Here is a 14961-nt window from a genome sequence, read left to right on the forward strand (position 1 = left end):
GGACGGATAGTTGAAAAAAAAAGTTTAAAATCATTTCTTCTTGGTAGTCCTATTTCATATATTTCACAACTCATGCTCTATTACCCCAAGTAAAAAGTAACCCCAAAGTAAAGACTTTGAATAGTTGTTCAGATATAGGAATTGAACACCTTGTACTTTTTTCTATCACCAAGTAGGCCTAAGCTGCTGATGGCTACTCGAGGCATGTCTCGAATGTAAGGTGAAGTTGATAGCGTATGATTTTGTTGTCATCGATCAATAATTTCATCAGTTTATCAGTTTTATCATGAACCTGAATGATTTTCTGTTCTAGAAACATGCAAAGATGGAATACATTGGATGATACATAATGTATGTGTGTGTTGTGTTTATTTGGTTAGGACCCGAGGACAATAAACAACGCAGCTCTGAAGTGGGTCAGTATGACGAGAGTACAGAAGAGAAAGTCGATGAGTGTGGAGTGTCCGGTAGCAGCGGATCTTCTCCTCACGTCGTTACCAGTAAGTGGGACCGATACAAGATCCAGTCACAATTGCTGAACTTTTGAAGGATCTAGACTCCTTTATTGTTATTACCCATAAGGATTTGATCTTATTTTTTTGCGAGCATCAAAATACCAGGGGCCCACTTTATAATGGTAATTAACTTTGCCATTGTAGCAGTTACCATGGCAACATGATTCAGCCAGCCAATTATAATCAAGCTTTCTATGGTAGTTACAATTGATGGCAATGTCATCATAGCCGCAAGACTTTGTGAAAATTGGAAGAGATCCCAGTCTTCTTCATGTCTAATTCCTTCAGTAGGTCTATTGAGAAAGAGCAGTCAGTTTGATACTGGAAATAATGGCACTTTTGACAAGGATTAAGTCCATTCATGGTAGGGTCATTCTTGACCTCTGAAGCGATGCATGTCAAGTGCTGGTCTCATTATTCCGATGCTGCAAGGAGTTTATCTTCAACTCATCTAAAAAAATTGCTCTTTTTTTAAGTTGAATTTACAAAAGTAAGATAATCAAATCGAGTCAGATTTTGATAGCCATTCATGGAGGGTAAATGGTGCTTGTCTTGTTCAGTTCTAGGATATCTCTAGTAAAGAAGAGAATGTCTGATAGCCTCAATACTGAATTTAGAAATTATGATTTAATTTCAAAAGACCGAAGTCATGTATTTTGATTTGAATCCTATCTTGAGCCCTTCAATTATAAACAGTTGCAAATTGAGATTGATTGTATTTCCTTTTAGTTCAGGGTTATGGTAAATGTAATTTCTTTATTATTATTATTATCTTAAATCTATTATAAATTCAATGTCCAAATCTGAATATGCTACTTTAAATGAAGTATAGCTGATTTTATCAATTTTATCTTATCCTTTGTTTTCCAAAACATACATTACATGTATAGTTTTGTAGTAGTAGTCGTAGTAGTAGTAGTAGTAGTAGTAGTAGTAGTAGTAGTAGTAATAGTAGTAATATAGTAGTAGTAGTAGTAGTAGAAGTTTATTTTGCAAAATTCAAATCACATACATAATAAAAAACATATTTTAAAAATCTTAAATGTTGTCATGGTAACTGACCATCCATCCATTCTTCCCTCTCTTCCAGGAGAAGATCATTCACCACCAGGTCAGCAGCCTACCTCTCTCCCGCGGTCTGTACGTAGGCTACCTCAAGCTCCGTAGCTCGCTGGGCAACATCCGTATCCAGGTACCGGAGCGTCACCCCAGCATGCTACCTCACATCAAGGTCAGGGACAACTACAACGTCTCGCAGGAGGAGTGGGACTGGCTCCACAGCCTGGACAAATGCGAGGTAAAGCAGAGTGGTCAACACCCACTTGGTCTAATGTCTTTGTCTAATGCCCACTTGGTCTAATATCTCTGTCTACTCGGTGCCCGTTTGGTCTAATATCTATGTCTATTGCCCACCAGGTGATAATTTCACAACACATATAATCAGTGATTTTCACTTGTAAACTGTCATAAGGTACTGAAATCCTTGCATCTGATTGGTCAGAACAAATTTCTCTGTGAAAAGCACATCATATATCATGCTACATGAAACACTCGCCTGGTAAATTTGTGTCTATTGCCCATTTGACCTTCCATCATACATCGTTATCCAAGAATGTAAGAATGTGAAGTCGGCACTGATTAATCGATATAGCCACAGTAGAAAACAAACGAGTTAATAAAACCGAGGTAAAGGATTGTATCGTTTATCAGAAATATTTTGTCATATCTCTTCAATTTGTCAATGTGCAGTTGCTGAATATGTATCAGGAGTAGGTATTGATATTGACTTGCTTTTACTTGAGGTTGGTTTTTATCTGTATAGTGATAAGTTAATACATGACAAGTTTTTATGCAACCAACTAGTTATAAAAATGTAATTTTATACAAAGAAACAATGAATAATTATTTTATTTGATCTTATTGATTAATGTTATGTTTATTTCCTTGTGACTATCCCAGGTGAAGAAAAAAGCCACCAGAGTGCAGGAAGACTTCCAGCGCCAGCTTGCATCGGCGACCCGGAAGTTATTGACACGGGTAGGGGTCACCGAGGAGGAAGCCATCACCCACAGACTTTGCGACCTGGAGGTCGTGGAACTCAGCAGTGAAGTAAGTTTATATTTTCTTACTTTTCCAATTCTATCCTAGGGCCCTGTTGCATTAGAGTTACCACTATGGTAACTTTTCCATCCAATGGTAACTACCATGGGAGCATTGCTCAACAGCCAATCAAAAGCAAGGATTCCATTAAAGATACAATGGGTAGGCACAATAACTATAATAGTGATTTTTGTGCAACAGGGCCCAGGTCTACCATGAACCCATATCAAAAGTTACTTGTTGAGTGTGATTTGGGGGTTTAAAGATATTTTTTTAATTGTTAGAGTTGGCTTTAAAGCACGTGTTTGATCAGCAGGGCATTCTGGTAGCGAAATTGCCCCAAGCACCTCTGTAATGTGTCCCCGGTACAATAAATTATATTGAAAGCTTTACTAAAAAAAATTCCTCTTCGTGTTTGTTTCCTCCTTGCACAGGTGTCCTTCATTTTGCTGCTCCCACCTCTGGGTAGTGTATGCATAGGACCAGGGACACCATCCGATGACTGGATCATCAGCAGGGATTTCACCTCAATCTCGGTGCCAGTCTTTGAAATGAGTAAGTCTCGTAACCCCTTCCTTTTAGATGTGTGTGAGTGCGCATGTACCTGTAAGGGGGGAACGGGGTGGGGATATAGATTTAAAGGGTGTGAAGTCTTACAAGGAGCTCTTGAAATTTCCTGTCGGATGGGTCGTGTTGGCATACATGTAGGTTTGCAGAAAGAGGGCACTATCAATTATCACATTTTATTTTTAGTCGTAAATACAATGAGTGATTTTGCTGTGAGAGTTGTTATACTACTTCCTGGGATGCTTCATGATCAAGCACTCTTGACTCAGTGGCCCTTATTCTGAACTCATTTTTAACTTAAACTCAGGTTTAAAGTTGTAGTTTAAGTATGGGAAGCCAATTGTTACATAAATCACTAACAGTAGACATATCATATTTCAGCTCATTTGGCTCTCAAATCATTCATACTTGTCTAAGAAGTATATATAGATTATTGTCTTCCCCATCGATGAATCAGGAAAGAGCACAGTAAACATAAGAAACGTACAACTTTTAAAAAAAAATTAATACTTTTGGCTTCCCATACTTAAACCACAACTTTAAACCTGAGTTTAAGTTAATCCTGACTTCAGAATATGGGCCAGTGGGCGTTTTCAAGTTTGGTGTTGGTGTTAGAAACACAATTTAGAATGCCTTCCCGGGCTCTAGCACCTAATCTGAGTTGATAAAACTGATTCAAGTCTCATTATGGATAGCTTCAAGGCTAGTAAGATTAATCTTGGGACCAACTTCATTTCAAATTTGTTTCATTGCTGATGTAAAGGTCAACACCAAACTTGAATTCATCCAGTGTTACAACCCCACTGCTCATGCTGATGTATAATCAGGGATTATCACAGTAAATGCAACACCAGCAACCATAGAAACACTTCCAATTATGTGTACAGGAAGTTGTTATTACTCAATGTCTAATTTCCCTCTTCAGTAATTAAAACAACCCCAGATGAATTGCCCCTATTGATTGGCTTGATTGCTGTAACTTGCAAATTAGTAAGTATCTTATGGGGTGTTGCAAGGAAATATTTGCAAATGTCAGTCGCAAATTTCTAAGTGATTGATCAATTTTAATTACAGTAAATCAAAGTCATTCTTGTTGATGCAGGAAGAAAAAAACAATCCAGCGATCAATTGCAAATTTTGAATTGAATTCAAGACTTGTGATTGATTTTTTTATTAAAAATTGACTTGCAATCAATGGCAAGTTTCTTGCAACGTCCCAGTGGGTGATTTCAATGTCGGCATTGGTGTTGGTGTTAGAAGCACAATTTGGATTGCTTCCCCTAGCTCCAAACCTATGTTAAGTTTATAAAATTGATCCAGCTAACATTGACATCTCAACAACAAGTGAGAGACTTTTCAGGACGATCTTCCTTTTATATTTGGTGTTATTATACTCATGTAAAAATTGAATCAACACCAAAAAGGTCAACACTGAACTTGAAATCACTCATTTTGCGCTACCCAGCTTGTTAGTTCATGAATAATGATTAATATGATTTCATTTATGTATCGTCATTACTCAGTTCACATGAGCACTTACCATGGCGACTTCATCCGTCGCTATGCAAGGCTTTCGTCGATACTGGAGACGGAGTCACTAATCACGCAACAGCAACTGAGGGAGGCATTCTCAAATGATGAACTGAACGAAGCGAAGCGAAGACAGACGCAAGTGGACGAATTTCAAAAGGTATGAGATGGGGAGAGAGTTGGATGGGTGGAGTAAATAAAGCATACAATTGAATATATAACTATAAATAAGATAAAGGAATATTTTTGTGAGTTGAATATGAATGATGATGAAAAAGCTTTGATTTTATAAAAGTAATATTGCCAGCATGAAATGTATGAGGTGATTTGCATGACTGACATTAAATGAAATGTCATACAATATTTTTTTTGTCTTGCATCATTTTATTGAGATACGAACATTGAACTGTGAATTGGGTGCTACGTAAAGAAAGTACAATAATTCAGTCTATATGGAATTAGATAAGAAATGTATTATTATTAATTTATCAACCTATCTATATTCATTTCACTTTATAATTTTCCTGTTCTTTTAAAATTGAATGTAAATGCCCTGTTTTTTCTTGCAGTCTCTTGATATGATGTGGAGGGGGATGCGTTGGATCATGGATATACTTCAGTACGCGAGAGATAAACAAATCAAAGGAGGCGTCCCTCTCTCTGTACTCTATGCCCCACCCCCGTCGCCAGTGGATGCGTCCGAGGACATTCTAGCTACCATTGGGCAGTGCATGAAAGGTGGGTCATTTCATTCATTTTCAGGGGTGGTTATCTTATGTTCAGGACACAGACCAAGAGCTATTTATCAATTTCACTTATACAGTATATAGTTTGAATAGGTAAAAGCTAAATGATTTTTATCATAGTAATGCTTTACAAAATATGTGCCATATTCTTGGCCCTAAAATAAAAAAAAAAAATGTGAAAATGTTAAGGAGTTTATATCATTAAATGATTGGAAAATCTGCAGAGTACATGAATCTCCTTTGTGAGTCAGTGATCAGAACCAAATTTTGACTAATTCAGGCCCAAAGAGGATCCAATTCTGAATTCTGATGATTGTCAAATTTTGTATATAAGCAAATTTTTATAGCTATTGTGACGTGACTTGTTGTTTCAAATCATTAATTCCCGAAGCTTGATTGTCCCAATGCCCCTCCCTAGTCCTGATAAGGTACACCTATACTAAAGTGAGGTGTGGAATGTAGGAATGTGTCAATGTATCATTTAGATTTACCGAGTCATCTTTTATTTTTTAGTAGATTCGCAATGCGGGAAAAATTCAAAATATAGGGTATTTATATTGCGCACATATCCACCTTGTTAGGTGCTCAAGGCGCTCCTATATTACCCGGCTAAGCTAGGCGTTCATAGCGCACACAGCTTTTTAAGGAATTAATTCCTATCGGTACGCATTTACCTCACCTGGGTTGAGTGCAGCACATTGTGGATCAGTTTCTCGCTGAAGGAAATTACGCCATGGCTGGGATTCGAACCCACGACCCTCTGTTTCAAAGTCCGAAGACTAATCCACTGGGCCACAACGCTCCACACATCTGCTATGTGTGCTAGTACTTAAGTGTATGCATGCATGCGATTATTCAGTGCTGGCTGACGCGGTTCGTCCAGATACGCTGTTCACTAGGGTCCACGAGGTGGGAGAGAAATTTGCCTGCATATTTCTTTGCGAATTAAGACAGTTTTTGGCGAATACTTGCCATATGGTTGTAATTTTTGAAGCATCACGGTCACATTACAGTACACTAGCACATGTCGACCCTGAAGTTCGCTGTAACCGATAGATGGGGCACCATATTGTGAATCCACCGAATTGGAGGATGTGGCCGATAGTGGCATTTCTTGATTCCCCTATTCATTGTCTTCTCTCTTTCTTTTCTTCCACCAGACCCCCAGAACCACACCCTCCTACCGCCCCCTCCCTGCAGTAGCATCGGATGCCAGACGATGTTACTACCTGTAGAGAAGGCTGCCGACAAAACCCTCAAGTCGGGGATCCTTAGGGTCTTCCCAGCCTACAACTCTGGTCTTGCCAAAGGAACAAGTGTCAAGGTATGCAGAAATTGTAATTTCATATAGCATTTGAAATTTGCCAATTTTCTAGTTGCTTATGCAGTGGAGCGCTCTACATATATATTACTCCAGCTTTAGATCTAGCTGCTTAAAGGTACTTTGTGCATTCAGGGCCATGTGCCCATAATTTGATTAAAACAATTTTATCCAGATTTGCTTGTCTAAAGAGTGGATTTATTACATGTAGATAATTCCAAAAAAGATGCTGATTCAATAAAAAAGTGTTATGTTATTAATCATTCGGTTGTCGTCATCTAGGTTTAAGAGATCATCTTTGATCTCCTTTTTGTAATCTTGGAGAATATCTCGAGTTCACCTAACCATCGTTACCTACATTATGCTCTTCATCTCTTGACAGCTCCATGTGACGTCAAAGACATCTTGCGAGGACATCGTGAGTCTGGTGGTGCAGCAGCTTAACAAGGCCATGGAGAGCAGCGGCATGGAGACCCCTGCCTTCTCCCCTGAAGACTGTGCCCAGTTCTGTCTGGTTGCCATCATTGCCAACAAGGAGTACTCCCTGCAGGAGGACTTCTGTCCATTGCAGCTCCAGAACCCGTGGACTAAAGGACAGTTGTTTGTCCGACCTAAAGACTCCGAGAGAGCCGTCCTCAATGTAGGTCCCTCGACGGATGTATAGCGTTGGCAGCTCTGTTGTATCCGTGTGCCATCTTTGCCAAAGTGAAGGACATTTCCAGGATATAGCTCTCATGCCATTGGATAATTTGAGAGTTATGTCATTTAGAAAACTTCCGACTTCAGAATGAAAGTGATTTGCCTCCACTACCGGACCAAGCTACTGCAGAGCCTCAACCAAAACTCCAAGCAAGATTCCTGTCAAACTGTTTGCTCTCTCTTACAAAAAAAATATATATATATATGACTATATCAAAGATGGAAGTGGATTTCATTTGTGAGTTCAATGTTTGGAGAAAAGATATGAGCTGCAACAGATCCACAACTGCTCACATAGGCAGAAGACCTTCGCATGAGGATACATGGATGTTAGAGAAGACATCTGTGAGTGCACTGAAAGAAAAGGACTTCTATGATTCCTCTTGCAGTTATATATGGGTACCAATAATCATATATGCTGGTCTTGGTACAGCCTGAGGCATTCTGCGGATACGTCTGCATGTTGCTGGAACAGTTCTGCTGGGTTCTTTTTGGACAGATCAGACGCCATTAGGCCCCATTTATCCACTCAGATGTAATCTTGGCCAACATTCTGTTGAAATGGACCCACTAGTGATTTCCTCCTGTTGTGGTCAACATCGAAATGCAAGCATGAGGTGTTCTCATATGTGATGGGTCAAGATCTCCTGTTTTGTAATGGTAATACCTCTTGTCACTCGCCTTAGACCTTGAAGATGGGGAAGCTTCCTTATGTGCTAAGATACGAGAGTGGTATGGTATCCTGTAACGGCATTGAATCCAAAAATATATGGAAAATTTATGTTTTTAATCGAACATTATATGTCTGTTTAATCAGACTCGATAAATTAAGGAAAGAATGGATAAAGTCTCAAGGGGAGCCACCAAAATATCTGAGTGAGAACAGTTTTTCACTACTATGTAGTTATTGCTATTGTATATGTGCATCACCAAAGAATTTCAAAGTATACAAATATTGGCTGCTCTTAAGGAAAATAGTTTTACTATCGCCCCGAACTGACCTTGGGACTGCAGGCCTAAATTTTTCTTGAGACTGGAGGTCAAGGAAAAAAGGCCTATATCCTCAAGGTTGATTGAGGTGTAACTGTTTTTTTGCTATCGACCGAATAAAAGAGCAGTAATTATTTGTTTTATATACCAATTATTTTTTTAGCAGGGTAATAGTAAAAACTATTGCCTTGCTCAAATCATGCCAATTGGTATATCAGAATTATATAACTGGGAGCTCTGCAAAACACACCCTATCCATTCCATGTGCATAGTTTACATTATTGACTGCCAACAAGAAGGCCATGACTGCCACCTTGAATGCCATGATCGCCAATTTGGACAAGTTATAGGGCATTTGTACTGTAGCCAAGAAGTGGGAATCTGGTTAAACAACATGGCCTGTATCCTGAAGTGGGGTTTAATTTAAACTCTGGTCTCAAGCTGTGGTTTAACTATGGATAGCCAATTGTGACATGAATCTCTTACAGTAGAGGATCATAGCAACGGCTCATGAGACTCGCAAATCATTCTTAGCTGTCTTGAAAGGATAAATAAGATAATTGTCTTCACCATTAACGAATTAGGAATGAGCGCAGTAAACATGATAAACATATTATGTGAAGAAATTTTGACATGGTTGGCTTCCCATAATTTTAGCACAGAGTTAGACCATATTTGAACCCAAGTTCGGCATACATGTCTGTATATTTGCTCTATGGTGACGATTACAAATCAAATGCAACAATTTCCTTGCAAACGCGTCTTGAATGATATTATATTGCTCTGACCACGATATTGTATTTGTCATTTGCACGAGCAATAAGCAACTGGCAATGCAGTTTTTTAAATTCCATTTTCATCAGGTTATTTTGCTTTGAATATCTTTTATTCATAAAGGGCAATTTCATAAATCATGTAATCCCATCTCTGCTATGGGGGACATCCTTCAAGTGAATCTCTGTTTTCTAGTCCATAAGACATATGAAAAATGGATGAAAAATAGACTAGGTTAGGTATAAGAAAAAGGTTGATTATTTCATTGATTGCCCCAGAGAAAGTTGTTGCACTTTAAGAGCTAAATGTTGACAGTGGTCACCTAGATGCAATGTACCTCTGATTGTCTTTTAGAGTAGATTGTTTCTGAAATTCAGATCGTAGTGGACATTTTATATTTCACTTGCAATTAATGTCCAGAGAGATGGATATATATTAGGGTGCCTACTTGGGACATGATATTTTGTGTTTCGAGTTTATTTTTATTAATTATCTGATATGAACGTCTGTGGGTGACAGTCCGTACCATAGAGGCTGTGTTCAAAGAGAGCTCACTTCATGAAATACACATGTCACCTGACATATGTGATTTTTTTACGTGCAATAATATTTGGTATGTATATCCGCAATGATCATGCGCTCGTTTGAGTCAGTATTACCTGTGCATGGTGTAGGAGTTATGTCTTCTCTGGTGATGCGTTATGAGTCTGTGGTTGTAGCCTTGCAGCAGGGCTACCCGTCATAGCAACAGTTTGAAATACATAAGATTCTTGGAATGCCTGTGTTCACATTGTGAAATAGTGCAGTGTGATCTCACTGTGCCATGCCGTACCATGTGAACGGAGACTCTGGTCTTTTTTCTCGAGCGTTCCACTTTGTTTTCCACAGTTTGTATTGTACGTTGATCAAATTTGAGACTTCGATTAGTTAAGTGCCCTTATGTGTACAGTGTATATAGAATAATCAGATATGGTACGTGTAGGAGGAAGATCCTAATTTCACCAGTGTGTGCGGCTATGCAAGCAAACAGACTTATAGAAACGACTGGCAGAACCGTAGACCCCCAACTTCCATGGTCAGTGTCTCCACAGTTGATATTATAAAAACAAATTGAGAACCATAAACTTTATACTTTTACATTGGTATTTTTTTTTTAAATAAGCCACTGATCATTAACATGCATGTACACATATACATGCATCTTATGTTTGGGGACTTGGAAACTCTATGCCATAAATTGATGTATACAATAACAGTTGGCTTATTTCCCTTTATTTCATTTTCTAAACTTTCTTTGCAAGAGGGTGTTGAGATTCATTAATCTATATTGTCCGATGGTTATTGGTTCTGATGGGATTTCGGTTAAGATAGAGAAATTCAATTATCATTCTTAGTTGCCATTTGATATTTTCATTGATTTTGAGCTAGATATGATTTTATAACAGGAAAACAATGTAAAACTAGTTGATTGAATCAAAACATGACAAAATTATTTGTGTCCTACTTTCATATAATTTCAGTTTAGAATTATATTTGGGTTTCAAATTCATCAAGCGTCGTGGTGTAGCGGTTCTGACTCTCGCCTTGTAATCAGAGGGTCGTGTGTTCGAATCCCACCATGGCCTAGCGTCCTTTGGCAAGGCGTTAATCCACACTTTGCCACTCTCCACCCAGGTGTTAAATGGGTACCCGGTAGGATGTGAAAGCCTATATGTAGTATGCCTAGCAATTGAGTCTTGGAACTCTTGTTGGAATGCTCCCCAGGGAGTGGAGAAGGTGCATACATTGTATGCGGGCATGCAAGGATCCGATGACCGGGGTAATATGTCTTTAAAGCGCTTAGTGACGTCGTTCCGATGTATTAAGCGCTATATAAATGCGGAATATTATTATTATCACTGATCTGGTTTCATAACATAAAGAGCTTCATGATTGTTAATGGGGCTGGTATTTTGCTTTTTTTCATGCTTTTTTTTACTTTCATTTATGTTATCCTTTAAAATGATATTTCCTCCCTTCTCCAGTTACGTCAAAAATGATTGTGAAACTTGTTTTGCAAAAAATAAAATTTAGAAGACTCAAATGACTAGTACGGCCGAGTGATCAGTTTAAATAATGAAATAATCATTCTGGCTCAGGTTTCCAAAGTTTTTTTTTTCAGGATGCAAAATTACCAACAAATGGCAGTGCGGGGCCTAATTTCTACCTAGATGCAAATAGACAAAGATCGGTCTCACGAAAGCTTCTCACTGGCAAAGTGTCTGTCTTGAACAATGCACCACAGTTGTGTGTTTAATAGCAATCGACTTTGAATGAAAAAAATCTACCTCAAGAATTCAAATGTTTTAGAATTATGAAACTCATTTACCAATAGACAATCATGACAGCATGAGTCTGCCGGAACTGGATCTCTTGGATCTCATAATGGATGTATTTTACTGCTACAAAATTTATTTGGGATCTGTCCTGTTTGCTGATAGTTGATAGCTATTTATCCTCTTATTAGTTTATTTCGTGTTTATTTTATTTTATTTCGACACCACTGCTCATTCTAAGTCGAAAGATATTTTGATCACTTTTTTAGTTAGACGGGTATATCCCAGAAAAGGTATGGCTGATCAAAGTTGTGACACGGTATTTACTTTGACATATGTGCAATCTCTGCATTCATTGAAACCTTAGATTGAGATTTGCAATACTATTTATTTCTATTTATGATTCTTGTCATATTTATATTTAAACCATATCTTTCAACTTTGGTGGTCATGCTGACAAAATATGATTCATCGGGACCTGGACTTGCAAAATTTGGTCCCATGTCTTTTATTCATTTTTCTTTTCATGGGGGGTGTTCAATAGGATTTCAACATAAATCATTCCTGACCAGAAACAACTACGTTTGTTCAGAATAGACGATCATTTGCAAAAGTTAAAGACCGCCAGAGTGTTGTGTATAGTATAGTACATGTAATAAACTGTTACAGTATGTTTCTTTAGAAACTGGCCTCTATATTATTTATTGGTGTTGGTTCTGTGTCTGATAAGAATGGTTGAAGAATTAGTTCAGGGAAATTGTCAAATAGCTTGACTAATCCTTTTGTTCTCATAAGTAGTTTTACTTCAAAATATATGTTTTTTAAACAAAAGGATTAGTCAAGCTTTTGGACAATTTCTATATACTAATTTTCCTTTAAACTTTCAAATCAAACATAGAATCAACATTAAAAAAATAATATAGAGGCCAGCTTCAATGAAACCATTACAGTAATTTACAATTATATAGATGTGCTGTACACACAATTTTTCAGGTGGTCTTAAATACAAATTATGGTATAATTGCGATGATGACTCTGGTTTTATTTTGTGAAATTTAAAGACATGAATCTGAAAAGTATGTTTAAATAAAGATGTATGTATTTAATTTGGTTATTATTTCACAACCTCACGACCTGCATATGTGTGTTCACATTAAGGTCAGTAAACACGAGACCAACTTGAAATATGTGTACAGTCTAAACACGAGTCTTTGTTCTATGTACCTCAGTGTGTGAAAATCACTATACGTTCAGCTTCACGGAGTTCAATATATAAATTATCTTCTAGTTTTGTCGAGAATAAGATCATGAAATTACGTTTTATATTTAAATTATTTTAGACTTTACTGCAAAAATGAATCCAGCTATATAGGAACTGCCAAGAGTGCATATTCATTATATGTTAGAATATTGAGGGAATTATGTAAATTGTGCTATTTACATGAGTTTTGGTCTGACTGGTTGTAAATATCTTGTATATCTTGTGTATATGATTACATTGTATAAAGGAATGAAGAGTTACTATTTATAATACTACATTGGAATAAATCACTGATAAACCATTAATAAAAGGTACATGTTGGAAGATTTGTTAGCAATTGCTGTTTGAGGGTTTACTTAAAGGGGAATGAAACCTTTGGAACAAATAGGCTTGTGTAGAAAAAGAAAAATCAAAGAATAAGAATAAAGAAAGTTTGAGAAAAATCGGACAATAAATGAGAAAGTTATGAGCATTTAAATATTGCAATCACTAATGCTATGGAGATCCTCCCATTGGCAATGCGACAAGGATGTGTGATGTCACTGATGAACAACTTTCCTTTTGGTGGACTATAAAATACCCTCAAAATGCCTCTTTTTGCTTTTTCTTATGATACAAACTTTTTATCCATGATGTATTTTTAAAAAATATGTATTACATGCCCTCATGTAGAAAGAACACATGATCTCTGGATAGATGTGATAGAAGAGGCAATTCAAGTGAAATATATACTAAAGTAATGGGGAGAGTTGTTCATCAGTGACATCACACATCCTTGTCGCATTGCCAATGGGAGGATCTCCATAGCATTAGTGATTGCAATATTTAAATGCTCATAACTTTCTCATTTATTGTCCGATTTTTCTCAAACTTTTGTTGATCTGTTTCTTTGATTTTTCTGTTTTTACACATGCTATCTTGTTCCAATGGTTTCATTCTCCTTTAAGAGAGGCAGACAGAGAGGGGGGGGGGAGAGAATGTACAGAGGGAGGGGGAGATGAGAGAGAGAGAGGAGATAACAATGAAAGTAGTGAAAGAGAGAGAAACCAGAGAGGGGGAAGATGGAAGAATGTGAGATTTTAAAGTGATAGGACATAAGAGAGAGGATGAGGAGAGAGACAAAGAGAAAAATAAAGATGAGAGTAGTGAAATAGAGAGACGGAGAGGGTAAGATAGATAGATAAGGGGGGAAAAAGAGAAGATGGAAGAATGTATGCGTGAGAATTTAAAGTGATAGGACATAAGAGAGAGGATGAGGAGAGAGACAAAGAGAAAAATAAAGATGAGAGTAGTGAAATAGAGAGACGGAGAGGGTAAGATAGATAGATAAGGGGGAAAAAGAGAAGATGGAAGAATGTATGTGTGAGAATTTAAAGTGATAGGACATAAGAGAGAGGATGAGGAGAGAGACAAAGAGAAAAATAAAGATGAGAGTAGTGAAAGAGAGAGACGGAGAGGGTAAGATAGATAGATAAGGGGGAAAAAGAGAAGATGGAAGAATGTATGTGTGAGAATTTAAAGTGATAGGACATAAGAGAGAGGATGAGGAGAGAGACAAAGAGAAAAATAAAGATGAGAGTAGTGAAGGAGAGAGACGGAGAGGGTAAGATAGATAGATAGATAGATAGATAGATAGATAGATAGATAGATAGATAGATAAGGGGGGGAAAGAGAAGATGGAAGAATGTATGTGTGAGAATTTAAAGTGATAGGACATAAGAGAGAGGATGAGGAGAGAGACAAAGAGAAAAATAAAGATAAGAGTAGTGAAAGAGAGAGACGGAGAGGGTAAGATAGATAGATAGATAGATAGACAGATAGATAGATAAGGGGGGAAAAGAGAAGATGGAAGAATGTATGTGTGAGAATTTAAAGTGATAGGACATAAGAGAGAGGATGAGGAGAGAGACAAAGAGAAAAATAAAGATGAGAGTAGTGAAAGAGAGAGACGGAGAGGGTAAGATAGATAGATAAGGGGGGGGGAAAAGAGAAGATGGAAGAATGTATGTGTGAGAATTTAAAGTGATAGGACATAAGAGAGAGGATGAGGAGAGAGACAAAGAGAAAAATAAAGATGAGAGTAGTGAAGGAGAGAGACGGAGAGGGTAAGATAGATAGATAGATAGATAAGGGGGGAAAAGAG

General features: G+C 37.5%; 1 protein-coding gene across 3 annotated transcripts in view; it reads left to right on the forward strand.

Moving 5' to 3' along the window:
- Nucleotides 1-13116, forward strand: part of LOC121422333 (ankyrin repeat and fibronectin type-III domain-containing protein 1-like) — a 79093-nt gene extending 65977 nt beyond the window's left edge. For all 3 annotated transcript variants that reach the window (XM_041617309.1, XM_041617310.1, XM_041617308.1), the window contains 8 exons: nucleotides 381-500; nucleotides 1606-1812; nucleotides 2475-2624; nucleotides 3050-3170; nucleotides 4706-4872; nucleotides 5282-5450; nucleotides 6619-6782; nucleotides 7162-13116. In XM_041617309.1, the coding sequence (XP_041473243.1) occupies nucleotides 381-500; nucleotides 1606-1812; nucleotides 2475-2624; nucleotides 3050-3170; nucleotides 4706-4872; nucleotides 5282-5450; nucleotides 6619-6782; nucleotides 7162-7443 (1380 nt within the window). In that variant the 3' untranslated portion in view covers nucleotides 7444-13116. The remainder of the gene's footprint in view (nucleotides 1-380; nucleotides 501-1605; nucleotides 1813-2474; nucleotides 2625-3049; nucleotides 3171-4705; nucleotides 4873-5281; nucleotides 5451-6618; nucleotides 6783-7161) is intronic.
- The last annotated feature ends 1845 nt before the right edge of the window (nucleotides 13117-14961 follow it).

The sequence above is a fragment of the Lytechinus variegatus genome, chromosome 10, assembly GCF_018143015.1.
Source record: "Lytechinus variegatus isolate NC3 chromosome 10, Lvar_3.0, whole genome shotgun sequence".
Lineage (NCBI taxonomy): Eukaryota > Metazoa > Echinodermata > Echinoidea > Temnopleuroida > Toxopneustidae > Lytechinus > Lytechinus variegatus.